The sequence below is a fragment of the Oncorhynchus tshawytscha genome, unplaced genomic scaffold (assembly GCF_018296145.1).
Source record: "Oncorhynchus tshawytscha isolate Ot180627B unplaced genomic scaffold, Otsh_v2.0 Un_contig_9797_pilon_pilon, whole genome shotgun sequence".
NCBI lineage: Eukaryota > Metazoa > Chordata > Actinopteri > Salmoniformes > Salmonidae > Oncorhynchus > Oncorhynchus tshawytscha.
This window is the reverse complement of record NW_024608795.1, coordinates 1-17,500: the sequence shown is the minus strand read 5'-3', so window position 1 is coordinate 17,500 and position 17,500 is coordinate 1. Positions and strand designations below refer to the sequence as shown.

At 45.2% G+C, this 17,500-nt stretch overlaps 2 protein-coding genes across 2 annotated transcripts in view; both read right to left on the bottom strand.

Annotated features, from left to right (window-relative positions):
- LOC112214815 (cGMP-specific 3',5'-cyclic phosphodiesterase-like) overlaps positions 1–12,013 on the bottom strand; it is a 13,752-nt gene extending 1,739 nt beyond the window's left edge. The window contains exons 1-4 of the mRNA XM_042313681.1: positions 11,954–12,013; positions 5,266–5,366; positions 4,659–4,736; positions 1,495–1,558 (exon numbers count right to left, since the gene is read on the bottom strand). Coding sequence (XP_042169615.1) covers positions 1,495–1,558; positions 4,659–4,736; positions 5,266–5,366; positions 11,954–12,001 — 291 coding nt within the window. The 5' untranslated portion in view covers positions 12,002–12,013. The remainder of the gene's footprint in view (positions 1–1,494; positions 1,559–4,658; positions 4,737–5,265; positions 5,367–11,953) is intronic.
- Positions 12,014–12,032: 19 nt separating this feature from the next.
- On the bottom strand, positions 12,033–16,400 carry LOC121843825 (cGMP-specific 3',5'-cyclic phosphodiesterase-like). The gene is made up of 3 exons (XM_042313680.1): positions 16,382–16,400; positions 15,255–15,380; positions 12,033–12,163 (listed from the first exon to the last, which is right to left on the bottom strand). The coding sequence occupies exons 1-3, from the start codon at positions 16,391–16,393 to the stop codon at positions 12,065–12,067; spliced, it is 237 nt and encodes a 78-aa protein (XP_042169614.1). The 5' UTR covers positions 16,394–16,400; the 3' UTR covers positions 12,033–12,064.
- Positions 16,401–17,500: the final 1,100 nt, after the last annotated feature.

The window sequence follows — 17,500 nt, the reverse complement described above, 5'->3', positions numbered from 1 at the left end:
TATCAGACACCCTGCAATAGCACTCAGTATCCTACAAAGTGTTCCCTGACGTTTGTAGCATGGGAATAATGCAGGAGAGAAATAGTGAAAGAGAGTTCTGCTAACTGAGCAGCAACCGTACTGCGTTGATGGACTCTTTCTCTTTACAAAGGATAAATGAAGATTGACTACAGCCTCAGGTTCCCAATCAAGGAAGTGTGTGTGTGTGTGTGTGTGGTAGCCATCTGCAGAACACTGATTGGAGCTGTGTAATTAAGCCTAGAGAGCCGGAGGGGGGGTTCAGGGAGAGGAGGAGAGAAAGGGGGAGAAGGAGAGAGGAGGAGAAGACACATTTATGTACATTTCATCTTGGCTGATGTAGTATCCACTCTAATAATAAGATCTACTGAGCTCAACAAAAACTTTGTATGTGTGTGAAAGAGGATTTGTGTGTGTGTGCACATATTCCCCATGTGTGTGTGTGTGTGCATGCACATATTCCCCATGTGTGTGTGTGTGCATGCACAGATTTCCTATATGTGTGTATGTGCACAGATTTCCTATATGTGTGTATGTGCACAGATTTCCTATATGTGTGTATGTGCACAGATTTCCTATATGTGTGTATGTGCACAGATTTCATATATGTGTGTATGTGCACAGATTTCCTATATGTGTGTATGTGCACAGATTTCCTATATGTGTGTATGTGCACAGATTTCCTATATGTGTGTATGTGCACAGATTTCATATATGTGTGTATGTGCACAGATTTCCTATATGTGTGTATGTGCACAGATTTCATATATGTGTGTATGTGTGCTGGAGGTGCAGATGTACTCACCAGCTCTGTCAGTTCTGTATGTATTATGTGAGGACCTGAGGAGAGGATCGGTCTAGAACCGGTTTCTGGGTCTAGAACAGGTTTCTGGGTCTAGAGCTGAGTCTGGTTCTAGAACAGGTTTCTGGGTCTAGAGCTGAGTCTGGGTCTAGAGCTGATTCTGGGTCTAGAGCTGAGTGTCTATCCTCTAAGAAGAGTTCTAGAGCTCTTTGATCACAAACACACAAACACACACACGGTTAGAGACTTGTCAGAACCTCTCCTTCCATTGCACCTAGGGAGCTTGATGAGGAACAGGAGGAAGAGACTTACACAGGGAAGTTGAAATGACACCAGGAGAAGAAGAGAGACAGAGACAGAAAGAGAACATAATCTAAGGGGTGAAAAGAAAACGGAGAGGTACTGAAAAAGGATGAGAACAATGAGAGCTGTGTGAGTGAAAAATGAAACGTTTGAAAGAATATCAAAGGAGATAGCAGTAACAAGAACACAGTAACAACACAGTAACAAGAACACAGTAACAACACAGTAACAAGAACACAGTAACAACACAGTAACAAGAACACAGTAACAACACAGTAACAAGAACACAGTAACAACACAGTAACAAGAACACAGTTGAGTTTATGAAGTGAGTCTTGAGGCTAGTGAATGTGATCCCACTTTTCACTTACCCTCTTCTGTACTGGCCAGGGCTTGGTAATGGCAGAGATGTCACATGCAGTCATCAGCATTGACCTACAGCAGGTGATACACAAGCATATTGTTGGACAAGCAAGGCAAGAGAGTGGGTTATGTTGAACCATTACGCTCAGCATCACTCCATCAAGGGAAATATTGTTTCTAACAAAGTTATCTACATAGATTTCAGGATGTGTAGATAATCAGAATTCATGTAAACAGCTTATGGGGTAAGTATGGGGTAAGTTGAACTGAGGGACAGGGTAAGTTGAACTGAGGGACAGGGTAAGTTGAACTGAGGGACAGGGTAGTTGAACTGAGGGACAGGGTAAGTTGAACTGAGGGACAGGGTAAGTTGAACTGAGGGACAGGGTAAGTTGAACTGAGGGACAGGGTAAGTTGAACTGAGGGACAGGGTAAGTTGAACTGTGGGACAGGGTAGTTGAACTGAGGGACAGGGTAAGTTGAACTGCGGGACAGGGTAAGTTGAACTGCGGGACAGGGTAAGTTGAACTGAGGGACAGGGTAAGTTGAACTTCGGGACAGGGTCAGTTGAACTTCGGGACAGGGTAAGTTGAACTTCGGGACAGGGTGAGTTGAACTGCGGGACAGGGTAAGTTGAACTGCGGGACAGGGTAAGTTGAACTGCGGGACAGGGTAAGTTGAACTGAGGGACAGGGTAAGTTGAACTGCGGGACAGGGTAAGTTGAACTGCGGGTCAGGGTCATTTGAACTGAGGGACAGGGTAAATTGAACTGAGGGACAGGGTAGTTGAACTGAGGGACAGGGTAAATTGAACTGAGGGACAGGGTAGTTGAACTGAGGGACAGGGTAGTTGAACTGAGGGACAGGGTAAATTGAACTGAGGGACAGGGTAGTTGAACTGAGGGACAGGGTAAATTGAACTGAGGGACAGGGTAGTTGAACTGAGGGACAGGGTAGTTGAACTGAGGGACAGGGTAAATTGAACTGAGGGACAGGGTAGTTGAACTGAGGGACAGGGTAAGTTGAACTGAGGGACAGGGTAGTTGAACTGAGGGACAGGGTAGTTGAACTGAGGGACAGGGTAGTTGAACTGAGGGACAGGGTAGTTGAACTGAGGGACAGGGTAAATTGAACTGAGGGACAGGGTAAATTGAACTGAGGGACAGGGTAAATTGAACTGAGGGACAGGGTAAATTGAACTGAGGGACAGGGTAAATTGAACTGAGGGACAGGGTAGTTGAACTGAGGGACAGGGTAGTTGAACTGAGGGACAGGGTAAATTGAACTGAGGGACAGGGTAGTTGAACTGAGGGACAGGGTAAATTGAACTGAGGGACAGGGTAGTTGAACTGAGGGACAGGGTAAATTGAACTGAGGGACAGGGTAGTTGAACTGAGGGACAGGGTAAATTGAACTGAGGGACAGGGTAGTTGAACTGAGGGACAGGGTAGTTGAACTGAGGGACAGGGTAATTGAACTGAGGGACAGGGTAGTTGAACTGAGGGACAGGGTAATTGAACTGAGGGACAGGGTAAATTGAACTGAGGGACAGGGTAGTTGAACTGAGGGACAGGGTAGTTGAACTGAGGGACAGGGTAAATTGAACTGAGGGACAGGGTAGTTGAACTGAGGGACAGGGTAGTTGAACTGAGGGACAGGGTAAAACTGAGGGACAGGGTTGAACTGAGGGACAGGGTAGTTGAACTGAGGGACAGGGTAGTTGAACTGAGGGACAGGGTGAACTGAGGGACAGGGTAGTTGAACTGAGGGACAGGGTAAATTGAACTGAGGGACAGGGTAGTTGAACTGAGGGACAGGGTAGTTGAACTGAGGGACAGGGTAAATTGAACTGAGGGACAGGGTAGTTGAACTGAGGGACAGGGTAGTTGAACTGAGGGACAGGGTAGTTGAACTGAGGGACAGGGTAGTTGAACTGAGGGACAGGGTAAATTGAACTGAGGGACAGGGTAGTTGAACTGAGGGACAGGGTAAGTTGAACTGAGGGACAGGGTAGTTGAACTGAGGGACAGGTTGAACTGAGGGACAGGGTAGTTGAACTGAGGGACAGGGTAGTTGAACTGAGGGACAGGGTAAATTGAACTGAGGGACAGGGTAAATTGAACTGAGGGACAGGGTAAATTGAACTGAGGGACAGGGTAAATTGAACTGAGGGACAGGGTAAATTGAACTGAGGGACAGGGTAGTTGAACTGAGGGACAGGGTAGTTGAACTGAGGGACAGGGTAAATTGAACTGAGGACAGGGTACTGAGGGACAGTTGAACTGAGGGACAGGGTAAATTGAACTGAGGGACAGGGTAGTTGAACTGAGGGACAGGGTAAATTGAACTGAGGGACAGGGTAGTTGAACTGAGGGACAGGGTAAATTGAACTGAGGGACAGGGTAAATTGAACTGAGGGACAGGGTAGTTGAACTGAGGGACAGGGTAAATTGAACTGAGGGACAGGGTAGTTGAACTGAGGGACAGGGTAAATTGAACTGAGGGACAGGGTAGGGTAGTTGAACTGAGGGACAGGGTAAATTGAACTGAGGGACAGGGTAGTTGAACTGAGGGACAGGGTAAATTGAACTGAGGGACAGGGTAAATTGAACTGAGGGACAGGGTAGTTGAACTGAGGGACAGGGTAATTGAACTGAGGGACAGGGTTAATTGAACTGAGGGACAGGGTAGTTGAACTGAGGGACAGGGTAAATTGAACTGAGGGACAGGGTAGTTGAACTGAGGGACAGGGTTAATTGAACTGCGACCACAACCTTTTTAAAACCATGTCTATCTTTATTTCCCAAACACAATTCAACACGATCACAATTGCTTTTTTTTGTCTTCTAATCATTTTAACATATTTTAACATATTTTAACATAGGCTTAACACCTAATAAAGACTTTGTACTGTTTTAAAGGGATACTCCGAGATGTTGGCAATGAGGCCCTTTTCCTACTTCCCCAAAGTCAGATGAACTCGTGGATCCATGTTTATATCTCTGAGTCCAGTATGAAGGACGTTAGAGGGAGATGTACGCGAGCCAATGCTAACTAACATTAGCACAATGACTGCAAGTCTATGGGAATCTACTAGAATTGATCCCAACCTTGAAAGAAGCACAACCAAGCTGTCCCCAGGTGAATATGTATATGCATAGTGTCCACTAACCTCAGCAAGTCTTTATGATAGTCATCGTCCCAGACAAATTGGCTGTTCTTGGTCAGTTCAAAGAACTCTCCTCTCCTCCTGAAAAGATAGGCAGTAAATTTGATATCTGTCTTTCTCCCCATCTGCCTGCAGTCTAGTCATACGCCCACACTTCAGACAAGGAGGGGGGGAAGAGAGAAAAAAGAGAGAGAAAGAGAGAGAGAGAGGGGGAAGAGCTGAGATTAGGAGATAAGGAGAGAGAGAGGGGGAAGAGCTGAGATTAGGCGATAAGGAGAGAGAGAGAGAGAGAGAGAGAAGAGCTGAGATTAGGCGATAAGGAGAGAGAAAGAGAGAGAGAGAGAAGAGCTGAGATTAGGAGATAAGGAGAGAGAGTTGTGAAAAATAGAAAAAGTGTTAGGGGGGAGGATAGAGAGAGATATAGTCAATTACTGCTTTAGTACATTATTACTAAATCTTCTAATGAATAGGGTCTGAATACAACTTCCACCTTGACATTTTTCACAGCCCATCAATCTTAATTGAAGTTCTAATGAAAACTCTGCATAGAAATGTGACTTGAACTGTTCCCCTCTGTGCGCATCCCAGCTGTGTGTGACATTGTACCTACTTCATGTACAGAGCCAGGTCCGTAGCCAGAATAGCCCTCTCAATCATCTTCAGAGTGGCCTTGTACTCATCCAGAGACAGACTGCTTAGAATCTGATTCCCCTGGGGTGGAGAAAGTGGTGGAGAGAGGGAGGAAGGAAGGAAGGAAGGAAGGAAGGAAGGAAGGAAGGAAGGAAGGAAGGAAGGAAGGAAGGAAGGAAGGAAGGAAGGAAGAGAGAGAGAGAGAGAGAGAGAGAGAAAGAAAGGGAGGGAGGGAGGGAAGAAGGAAGGAAGGGGGATGGATGGATAGAGATATAGATAAGGATGGAGAGAGATGCAGGGATAGAGATATAGATAAGGATGGAGAGAGATGCAGGGATAGAGATATAGATAAGGACGGAGAGAGATGCAGGGATAGAGAGATAGATAAGGATGGAGAGAGATGCAGGGATAGAGAGATAGATAAGGATGGAGAGAGATGCAGGGATAGAGAGATAGATAAGGATGGAGAGAGAAGCAGGGATAGAGAGATAGATAAGGATGGAGAGAAATGCAGGGATAGAGAGAGAGGGAGGCAGGGATGACAAATTATTGACCCAGTTAAAGTTTTGTCACATGAAAATGTGAAAATTAAACGAAAAATAATAACAAGGAACAAATACACAATAAGTAATGATAACTTGGCTATATACACAGGGTACCAGCACTGAGTATGCAGGGGTATGAGGTAGTTGAGTGCAGAGTTACAGTGTTGCTTGAAAGTATGTGAACCCTACAGGGCTGGTCATTATTTTGCTGTCATTATCATCCTTATCTCTAAACCCCAATCTGTAATAAAGGAATTCCAGGTAAATGACAGAAACAAAAAAATATTATATATTTTCATTGTTTATTTAACAAAAGTGGTTTATTTAACAGAAACTCAGATGTGACATGTGCAAAAATATGTGAACCCCTTCAGTCAATAGCTTGTGGCACCTCCACTAGCAGTGATAACTTGTAGTAAACGTCTCCTATAGCCAGTAATCAGTCTCTGACTGTTATCTGTGTTGAGGGATTTTTGCCCACTCCCCTTTACAGAACTCAGCCAATTGAGTGAGGTTTGAGGGGTGTCTGGCATGAACTGCCCGTTTCAGGTCCTGCCACAGCATCCCGATTGGATTTCGGTCAGGAATTTGACTTGGCCAATCCAAACCACAAATCTTCTTTCTCCTGAGCCATTCTTTGGTAAATTTGCTTCAATGCTTTGGGTTGTTGTTCTTGTTGGAAGACCCCTTTTCGGGTTCTGGACTGATGGCCTGACGTTCTGTTCAAGAATATCCTGGTATCCCTCAGAATCCATGGTTCCCTTAATGATGTCATCCAGGTCCAGAGGAGGAAAAGCAGCCCCAGATCTTGTCATTCCCACCACCGTGCTTGACTGTTGGGAAAATGTTATTTTGGTGGTAGGCAGTGTTGGGTTTTCGCCAAACAGAGCAGTGTTGATTGTAACCAGAAGTGTCCATTTTGGACTCATCGGTTCATAGAATGGACTTGCAGAAACCTTCAGGTTTGTCCAGGTTCATAGATTGGACTTGCAGAAACCTTCAGGTTTGTCCAGGTTCATAGATTGGACTTGCAGAAACCTTCAGGTTTGTCCAGGTTCATAGATTGGACTTGCAGAAACCTTCAGGTTTGTCCAGGTGGTCTCATCGGTTCATAGATTGGACTTGCAGAAACCTTCAGGTTTGTCCAGGTGGTCTCATCGGTTCATAGATTGGACTTGCAGAAACCTTCAGGTTCGTCCAGGTGGTCTCATCGGTTCATAGATTGGACTTGCAGAAACCTTCAGGTTTGTCCAGGTTCATAGATTGGACTTGCAGAAACCTTCAGGTTTGTCGAGGTGGTCTCATCGGTTCATAGATTGGACTTGCAGAAACCTACAGGTTTGTCCAGGTGGTCTCATCGGTTCATAGATTGGACTTGCAGAAACCTTCAGGTTTGTCCAGGTTCATAGATTGGACTTGCAGAAACCTTCAGGTTTGTCGAGGTGGTCTCATCGGTTCATAGATTGGACTTGCTGAAACCTACAGGTTTGTCCAGGTGGTCTCATCGGTTCATAGATTGGACTTGCAGAAACCTTCAGGTTTGTCCAGGTGGTCTCTGGTTAAGACGGACAGTTTGACAGCAGAAGCTTCTTCCTATCAACCCTCCCATGATGGGCATTTGGATTCAGTGTTCTTATTATTAGAGCTTGCACAGTTACCTGAGATGCAGCAAGGAAGGTCTGCAAATCTCTAGATGTAATGTTTGGGATGGCTTTGTATTATTGTTTGTAATGTTTGGAACCTAATGTATTATTGTTCTTGTGGCTCTTTGGGATACCTTGGAAGGGCGTCCACTTCTAGGCCGAGTTGCTGTCATGTTAAATGCTCTCTATTTGTAAATGATTTGCCTCATAGTGGACTGAAGGAGCTCAAATCTTTTTGAGATGATTTTATAGCCTTCTCCCCAGACTGATGTGCTCTCACTACCCTCGTCCTGTTGTCCTCTGAGATCTCCTATCCTCTCTGCATGGTGTGGTTTGTATTCAGCTGGATGGGTAACACCAAACTGACTAAGTTTCTTATTTCTGTCAGAGTCCAACCCAAACTCTTTCCTAATGATCTCTCCTTTGATTGGTTCATTTTGTACCCAATTATTTACCCACCTGATACTACTTACCTACTTGATTTAACCAATGCAACTTGGGGTTCACTTATTTTTGCACCTGCACTAATTCCTTTTCAATTTAGTTTTTCTACGACACGCGTGATCTCCCCTACACCAACATATGGTATTGGTAAATAGAAACCCGTTATGTCATATCAAAAGGCTGGTTCTGATTAAATGGTAAAAACAAAATAAATCTGTAATTGCACAAATGGTATATCCTGTATGTACATACAGTGCCTTTGGGAAAGTATTCAGACCCCTTGACTTTTTCCACATTTTATTACATTACAGCCTTATTCTAAAATTCCCCGACAATCTATACACAAAACCCCATAATGACAAAGCAAAAACAGGTTTGTTGAAATTTTATCAAATGTGTAAATATAAAAAAACGGAAATACCTTATTTATATAAGTATTCAGACCCTTTGCTATGAGACTCAAAATTGATCCTGAGGTCTTAGACAGTATTGTGTCAAGGCACAGATCTGGTAAAGGGTACCAAAAATTGTCTGCAGCATTGAAGGTCCAACAACACAGTGGCCTCCATCATTCTTAAATGGAAGAAGTTTGGAACCACTAACACTCTTCCTAGAGCTGGCTGCCCGGGCAAACTGAGCAATCGGGGAGAAGGGCCTTGGTCAGAGAGGTTACCAAGAACCCGATGGTCACTCTGACAGAGCTCCAGAGTTCCTCTGTGGAGATGGGAGAACCTTCAAGGAGGTCAACCATCTCTGCAGCACTCAACCAATCAGGCCTTTATGGTAGAGTGGCCAGCTCGCATAGAGTTTGCCAAAGGCACCTAAAGACTCTCAGGCCATGAGAAACAAGATTCTCTGGTCTGAAGAAACCAAGATTTAACTCTTTGGCATGAATGCAAAGCATTACGTCTGGAGGAAACCTGGCACCATCCCTACGATGTAACATGGTGGTGGCGGCATCATGCTGTGGGGAAGTTTTTCAGTGGCAGGGACTGGGAGACAAGTCAGGGTCGAGGAAAAAGCACAGAGAGTTCCTTGATGAAAACCTGCTCCAGAGCGCTCAGGACCTCAGACTGGGGCGAAGGTTCGCCTTCCAACAGGACAATGACCCTAAGCACACAGCCAAGACAACACAAGAGTGGCTTCGGGACAAGTCTCTGAATCTCCTTGAGTGGCCCAGCCAGAGCCCGGACTTGAACCCGATCGAGCATCTCTGGAGAGACCTGAAAATAGCTGTGCAGCGATGCTCCCCATCCAACCTGACAGAGCTTGAGCGGATCTGCAGAGAAGAATAGGATAAACTCCCCAAATACAGGCATGCCAAGCTTGTAGCTTCATACCCCAGAAGACTCGAGGCTGTAATCATTGCCAAAGGTGCTTCAACAAAGTACTGAGTAAAGGGTCTGTAATATTTAAAAAAAAATGTTTTAACAAATTAGCAAACATTTCTAAAAACATTTTTTTTCTTTGTCATTATGCGGTATTGTGTGTAGATTGATGAGGGAAAAAAATATTGAATACATTTTAGAAGGCTGTAACCGAACAAAATGTGAAAATAGTCAAAGGGTCTGAATAATTTCCAATGGCACTGTATACAGTAGGTAGGAATAAAGTGACTAGGCAACAGATATATAATAAACAGTAACAGCAGCGTATGTGATGAGTCAAAAGAGATTAGTGCAAAAAAGGGTCAATCCAGATTTTCCGGGTAGATATTTAATTAACTATTTAGCAGTCTTATAGCTTGGGGGTAAAAGCTGTTCACTGTCCTCTTAGTTTCAGACCTGCATTGCTACTGCTTGCCGTGCGGTAGCAGAGAGAACAGTCTATGACTAGGGTGGCTGGAGTCTTTGACAATTTTTAGGGCCTTCCTCTGACACCGCCTGGTATAGAGGTCCTGGATGGTTAGGAAGCTTGGCACCGGTGATGTACTGGGCCGTACGCACTACCCTCTATTGTCCCTTGCTGTCAGAGGCCGAGCTGTTGCCATACCAGTCAGTGATGCAACCCTTTATGATGCTCTCAATGGTGTAAAACCTTTTGAGGATCTGAGGACACATGCCAAATCTTTTCAGTCTCCTGAGGGGAAATAGGTTTTGTCGTGCCTTCTTCACAACTGTCTAGGTGTGCTTGGAACATATTAGTTTGTTGGTGATGTGGACGCCAAGGAACTTGAAGCTCTCAACCTGCTCCACTACAGCCCTGTTGATGAGAATGGGGTGTGCTCGGTTCTCCTTTTCCTGTAGTCCACAATCATCTCCTTTGTCTTGATCATGTTGAAGGAGAGGTTGTTGTCCTTGCACCACACGGTCAGGTCTCTAACCTACTCTCTATAGACTGTTTCACCGTTGTCGGTGTTGCGTCATCGATAAACTTAATGATGGTGTTGGAGTCGTGCCTGGCCGTGCAGTCATGAGTGAACAGGGAGTACAGGAGGGGGCTGAGCACGCACCCCTGAGGGGCCCCTGTGTTGAGGATCACTGTGGCAGATGTGTTGTTACCTACCCTTACCACCTGGGAGCGGCCCGTCAGGACTTCATTAGATATCGTGCACCAGCTGTTGTTTACCGATATACATAGACCACCACCCCTTGTCTTACCAGAGGCTGCTGTTCTATCCTGCTGATACAGTGTATAGACCACCACCCCTTGTCTTACCAGAGTCTGCTGTTCTATAGTCACCGGTCACTAGGAGCGCGGCCTCTGGGTAGGCATGTTCTTGTTTGCTTATGGCCGTATACAGGTTGTTGAGCAGGGTCTTAGTGCCAGCATCAGTTTGAGGTGGTAAATAGACAGCTACACAAAATATCTTGGTAGAGTGTGGTCTACAGCTTATCATGAGGTACTTTACCTCAGGCGAGCAGAACCTCGAGACTTCCTTAATGTGACATTACGCACCAGTTCTTGTTAACAGACACACCCCCTCCTCTGACCTTCAATGTTAGGTTAGGAACACCTGCATAAGTTGTTGATCTTTTAACCTTTGACCTTTGTGATGTCACCTCTGTTAATATGTGCATTCTATCGCAAAACCTTCACAGAACTCAGAACGCAGCCGCCATTCTGTCCTGCCGATGTATAGAAAAAACAGCTACATTTATATTTTCCATGTCCTTCTTTAGGCACAACTCTGATTAAATATATGATATTACAGTTCTTCAAATCACATTGATAGGATAGTCTCGAACAGAACTCATCCAGTTTATTCTCCATTGATTGCACGTTCACCAATAAAACAGAGGGTAGAGGCGATTTATCCACTCTCCGATGTAGTCTCGTCAGGTATCCCGCACGCCGGCCTCTATAGCGGTGTCTCATCCTTCTTCGAGTGTTGGGATTTAGGGCCTGAACCGCGATAATCAATGTCTTTCACCTCCGACTCATTGAAGTAGAAGTCCTCATTCAAAACGAGGTTAGTGATAGCTGTTCTGATGCCCAGAAGTTATTTTCCGTCATAGGAAACAATGGTGGAAACATTATGTACAAAAAAAGTTCAGATCAGCGCCAAAAAAACCGCACACCAAATAGCACAATAGGTCAGGAACACCTTAAAATGGCCGCCATTCCCTCCGGCGCCATTATTAGGTTAAACTACAGCATGGTTGCCATGGCAGCACAATTCCACAATACTAGAAAACAGTCAATTCATCAATTGGATCTGTTCTCCTTATCTTTGCAATGTGTGTGTTTAATGATGTGTTTGTGTGTGTGTCTACTACATCCAGATGAGCTAACTGATGCTCTCCAGTGAATTTGTGTCCATGAAGATGAATCAGGTCTCTTATTCACAGTGCTTAATTACACCATAGCAGTGTTATCTCCTAGACTAGACTAGCAGCTGGAGCTCATGGAATTGGCCCTACAAAGAGAAAATGAGGAAACACCAATAGAATCCTGACACGCATGATAAATACATTATGGTGAACAATGCCTTATTATTCCAAATGAATAAATGAAGAATTAACTAAGTGAATAGTGGAATTAATTCATAAGGGTGTGTGTGTGTGTGTGTGTGTGTGTGTGTGTGTGATCTTACTGGGCTGTTGAGGATCATGAGACACTGATCAAAGTGGTGGTGCTCCATGGTGGAGTGGCAGTAGACTGTGAGATTCTGTGACACACACACACACACACACAGTACTGCAGCCTACCTCTGTATGTAGGAGTTGTTGACCCCTCTGTGGTCCAGGTCATGACTCAGAGTGGCGATCATCAAGGCCAGGGTCTCCAGATCAGTCATATTACTCTGACAGAGAGGGAGATGGAGGGGAAAGAGAGAGAGAGGGAGAGGGAGAGGAGAAGAGAGGGAGAGGAGAAGAGAGGGAGAGGAGAGGAGAGGAGAGGAGAGGAGAGGAGAGGAGAGGAGAGGAGAGGAGAGGAGAGGAGAGGAGAGGAGAGGAGAGGAGAGGAGAGGAGAGGGAGAGGAGAGGAGAGGAGAGGAGAGGAGAGGAGAGGAGAGGAGAGGAGAGAGGAGAGGAGAGGAGAGGAGAGGAGAGGAGAGGAGAGGAGAAATGAATCACACCATCCACTAAGATGTCGTTCATTATGAACAGTCATAGTATTAATGCACCAACTTCCATCACAGGCCACCAGCTAAACACATACAGTATAGACCATGAACACACAACTACACACACACACCTCAACACATCTTTCCACAGCTGTTATATACTCCTCTAGCTCTATGGAAGGACACAGGTACTTATCACAGGCCAGTATTACGACACGCGAGACAACAAGGGTTGGGCAAACACACTCACACAACAACTCTCAACACACACGTGCACGCACGCATGCACGCGCGTCCATACACACACACAGAGAGGGGAGTCAGTTGCTTAGCACTGTCTGCTTGAGAGAGCAGCTTACACATTAACTCAACAGCTATTTGTTAGCAACACCTGGATAGTAACCTTTAATCTAACAGAGGGAGTACATGTAGTCATCAGAACAGAGCATGTAGTCATCAGAACAGAGCATGTAGTCATCAGAACAGAGTATGTAGTCACCAGAACAGAGTATGTAGTCATCAGAACAGAGCATGTAGTCATCAGAACAGAGTATGTAGTCATCAGAACAGAGCATGTAGTCATCAGAACAGAGCATGTAGTCATCAGAACAGAGTATGTAGTCACCAGAACAGAGCATGTAGTCATCAGAACAGAGCATGTAGTCATCAGAACAGAGTATGTAGTCACCGGAACAGAGTATGTAGTCACCAGAACAGAGCATGTAGTCATCAGAACAGAGTATGTAGTCATCAGAACAGAGCATGTAGTCACCGGAACAGAGTATGTAGTCACCAGAACAGAGCATGTAGTCATCAGAACAGAGCATGTAGTCATCAGAACAGAGTATGTAGTCATCAGAACAGAGCATGTAGTCATCAGAACAGAGCATGTAGTCACCGGAACAGAGTATGTAGTCACCAGAACAGAGCATGTAGTCATCAGAACAGAGCATGTAGTCATCAGAACAGAGTATGTAGTCACCAGAACAGAGTCTGTAGTCATCAGAACAGAGCATGTAGTCATCAGAACAGAGCATGTAGTCATCAGAACAGAGTATGTAGTCACCAGGACAGAGTATGTAGTCATCAGAACAGAGCATGTAGTCATCAGAACAGAGTATGTAGTCATCAGAACAGAGCATGTAGTCATCAGAACAGAGCATGTAGTCATCAGAACAGAGCATGTAGTCATCAGAACAGAGTATGTAGTCACCAGGACAGAGTATGTAGTCATCAGAACAGAGCATGTAGTCATCAGAACAGAGTATGTAGTCACCAGAACAGAGTCTGTAGTCATCAGAACAGAGCATGTAGTCACCAGAACAGAGCATGTAGTCATCAGAACAGAGCATGTAGTCATCAGAACAGAGTATGTAGTCACCAGAACAGAGTCTGTAGTCATCAGAACAGAGCATGTAGTCACCAGAACAGAGCATGTAGTCATCAGAACAGAGCATGTAGTCATCAGAACAGAGCATGTAGTCATCAGAACAGAGCATGTAGTCATCAGAACAGAGCATGTAGTCATCAGAACAGAGTATGTAGTCATCAGAACAGAGCATGTAGTCATCAGAACAGAGCATGTAGTCATCAGAACAGAGCATGTAGTCATCAGAACAGAGCTGGGTGTGTGTACCGAGGGTTATATACTAGAAACTGGGTTGGACTGGAACTGAGTTGGACTAGAACTGGGTTGGACTGGAACTGGGTTGGACTAGAACTGGGTTGGACTAGAACTGGTTGGCTAGAACTGGGTTGGACTAGAACTGGGTTGGACTAGAATTGGGTTGGACTGGAACTGGGTTGGACTGGAACTGGGTTGGACTTCTAGAACTGGGTTGGACTAGAACTGGGTTGGACTGGAACTGGGTTGGACTGGAACTGGGTTGGACTAGAACTGGGTTGACTGGAACTGGGTTGGACTGGAACTGGGTTAGACTAGAACTGGGTTAGACTAGAACTGGGTTGGACTGGAACTGGGTTGGACTAGAACTGGGTTGGACTAGAACTGGGTTGGACTGGAACTGGGTTGGACTGGAACTGGGTTGGACTAGAACTGGGTTGACTAGAACTGGGTTGACTGGAACTGAGTTGACTAGAACTGGGTTGGACTAGAACTGCTTGGACTAGAACTGGGACAGACTAGAACTGGGATGGACTGGAACTGGGATTGACTAGAACTGGGTGACTAGAACTGGGTTGGACTAGAACTGCTGGGACTGGAACCAAGACCGACTAGAACTGGGTTGGATCCACTTTAGAACTGGACTGGAACCGGGTTGGACCGGAACTGGGTTGGACTAGAACTGGGTTGGACTGGAACTGGGTTGGACTGGAACTGATTGACTGGAACTGGGTTGGACTGAACTGAGTTGGACTGGAACTGGGTTGGACTGGAACTGGTTGTGACTGGAACTGGGTTGACTGGAACTGAGTGTTTGGGATACGTTGAGTTCTGTTTCTGTCTGAGATACAGTACTTATTTGTTCAAGTGTCTTTGACTATTTATGATAATGATTCTTCTTATATCATATTACATCTGATATCTTCTAACTAAGAACGCCAAGTAATGCATTCAGAGGTACAACATTTGGTATTTAATTATATATATATATATTATTATATTAAGGTAACTGGAAGCCAATGCTGACTTGACAGAACACAGTGGTCGGACTGACCCGGAAACAGCACAGTTACAGCATGTTGACTCAATAGCCATTGGTCGGAATGACACAAATAAGACCTCCTGCCGGGGATATATTATTTATTGATTGGACGGAGTGACCCGGCACCCCTTCCATGCTGGCCATTGATTGGCTGAACTCACCTGTAACCGGCCAGATTTGAACAAGGCGAACATGCACTGGGAGGTGTTGAAGGCGTGTCTCCAGTTGTGGTAGGCCACGTTCTTCCTATAGTTCTTCTTAACACTCAGGATCCACTGGCACAGACTCTACAGAGAGAGAGAGAGGGGGGAACGGAGGGAAAAGGGGGGAGAGAGGGGGGGGGGATATGAAGGAACACAGTAGGAGATAGACAAGACAAAGTGGGGAGAAAGAGGGAGAGATGAGGAGGAGGTGTTGGGAGAGGAGGAAGAAGAGGAGGGGAGGAGGAAGGGAAGAGGAGGAGTGGAGGAGGAGGGGAAGAGGAGGGGAGGGGAAGAGGAGTTGGTGGGAGAGGAGGAAGAAGAGGAGGGGAGGAGGAAGGGAAGAGGAGGAGGGGGAGGAGGAGGGGAAGATGAGTTGGTAGGAGAGGAGGAAGAAGAGGAGGGGGAGGAGGAAGGGAAGAGGAGTTGGAGGGGAAGAGGAGGTGGGGGGAGGAGGGGGGCAAAAATGGCCAGCAAGAGAGAGGGAAAGGTTAAACAAGAAAATAGATAACAGACAGAATGACAGTGACTTTAATTGTATCTGTACATTCTCAAGCAGTAGAGCTTCAAATTGGCCAGACTGGCAATCTGATTGGTGTTATAGGAAAACTTAGACCACCCTGCTAATAGAATCACTGGATTCTGTTCATCCAATCTTTCCATGTCCATCCATTTACTGGCATAAGCTTCCAATCAACTCCCTATCAGCCAATGCATAGTGACTCACACATTTGTTCAATAATAATTTGATAATAAAAATTGACATTCATTATGACCTTTTTCTGAACCTCAAAGTCCTTCGCATTCTATAAGTTATGATGTCATTAGTCATCTATTGTGAGTGATGCATGACAAGGCCACTGTGGTGTGTTAAGGAATACTGATTAAGAGGGTGGTGAGTTGTTAAAGGTGAATGTGCAAACACACATATATGTACTGGCCATACATACAGGTATGTGCACATACATGCACATAGTCACGTATACACACACACACACACACACACACACACACACACACACACACACACACACACACACACACACACACACACACACACACACACACACACACACACACACACACACCTTGTATTTCATCTGGAAGTTCTGACCAGGCTGAGTTCACAACATGCGCATGCAGGCCTGAGTGGTCTCAGCCAGACAGCTCAAAGTCACTGAAACTGAACTCCATCAGACGTAGAGACTGGGCCGACGGAACAGTGGCCACCTTCACAAACAGAGAGAGGAGTGTGTGAGAGGGATGTACACATATACACTCATACGGTATGCACGCACGTACACACACACACACACACACACACACACACACACACACACACACACACACACATATACTATATGTATGCACATAAGCACACACACACACACACACACACACACACACACACACACACACACACACACACACACACACACACACACACACCCTCTCTAAGCACCAGGGATCTCTAGCAGGTATTAATAATTGATGAGCTGTGATCAGGGAGAGTATCTATCCGTGTTCGGCTCGCCTCCCCTTTAGCTGACAGACAGCACTTCTACCCAGAGCAGACAGGACACCCCTAATGCACAAAGGATCTCTCTCTCTCTCTCTCTCTCTCCTTTTAGATTAGAACCTCTCTTTCCTCGCTCCTCTCTCTCTCTTTATTGTCATGGGAAACATATGTTTACATTGCCAAAGCAAGTTAAATAGATAATAAACAAAAGAGAAATAAACAAGAAAACACTTACAGTAAACATTACACTCACAAACGTACCAAAAGAATAAAGACATTTCAAATGTCATATTATGTGCAAATCTTCCTTTTGTGATGGCACACTGGTATTTCACCCAATAGATATGGGAGTTTATCAAAATGGGTTTGTTTTTGAATTCTTTGTGGGTCTATATAATCTGAGGGAAATATGTGTCTCTAATATGGTCATACATTGGGCAGGAGCTTAGGAAGTGCAGCTCAGTTTCCACCTCATTTTGTGGGCAGTGAGCACATAGCCTGTCTTCTCTTGAGAGCCATGTCTGCCTACGGCTGCCTTTCTCAATAGCAAGGCTATGCTCACTGAGTCTGTACACAGTCAAAGCTTTCCTTCAGTTTGGGTCAGTCACAGTGGTCAGGTATTCTGCCGCTGTGTACTCTCTGTTTAGGGCCAAATAGCATTGTAGTTAGCGTTTTAATTTTTTTGGGT

What these genes read in the sequence shown, in the direction of transcription:
- LOC121843825 (XM_042313680.1), bottom strand. An exon ending in TCAAATCTGGCCGGTTACAG is followed by an intron (nt 12,164 to 15,254) that starts GTGAGTTCAGCC and finishes CCTCTCTGTCAG; the next exon opens with AGTAATATGACTGATCTGGA.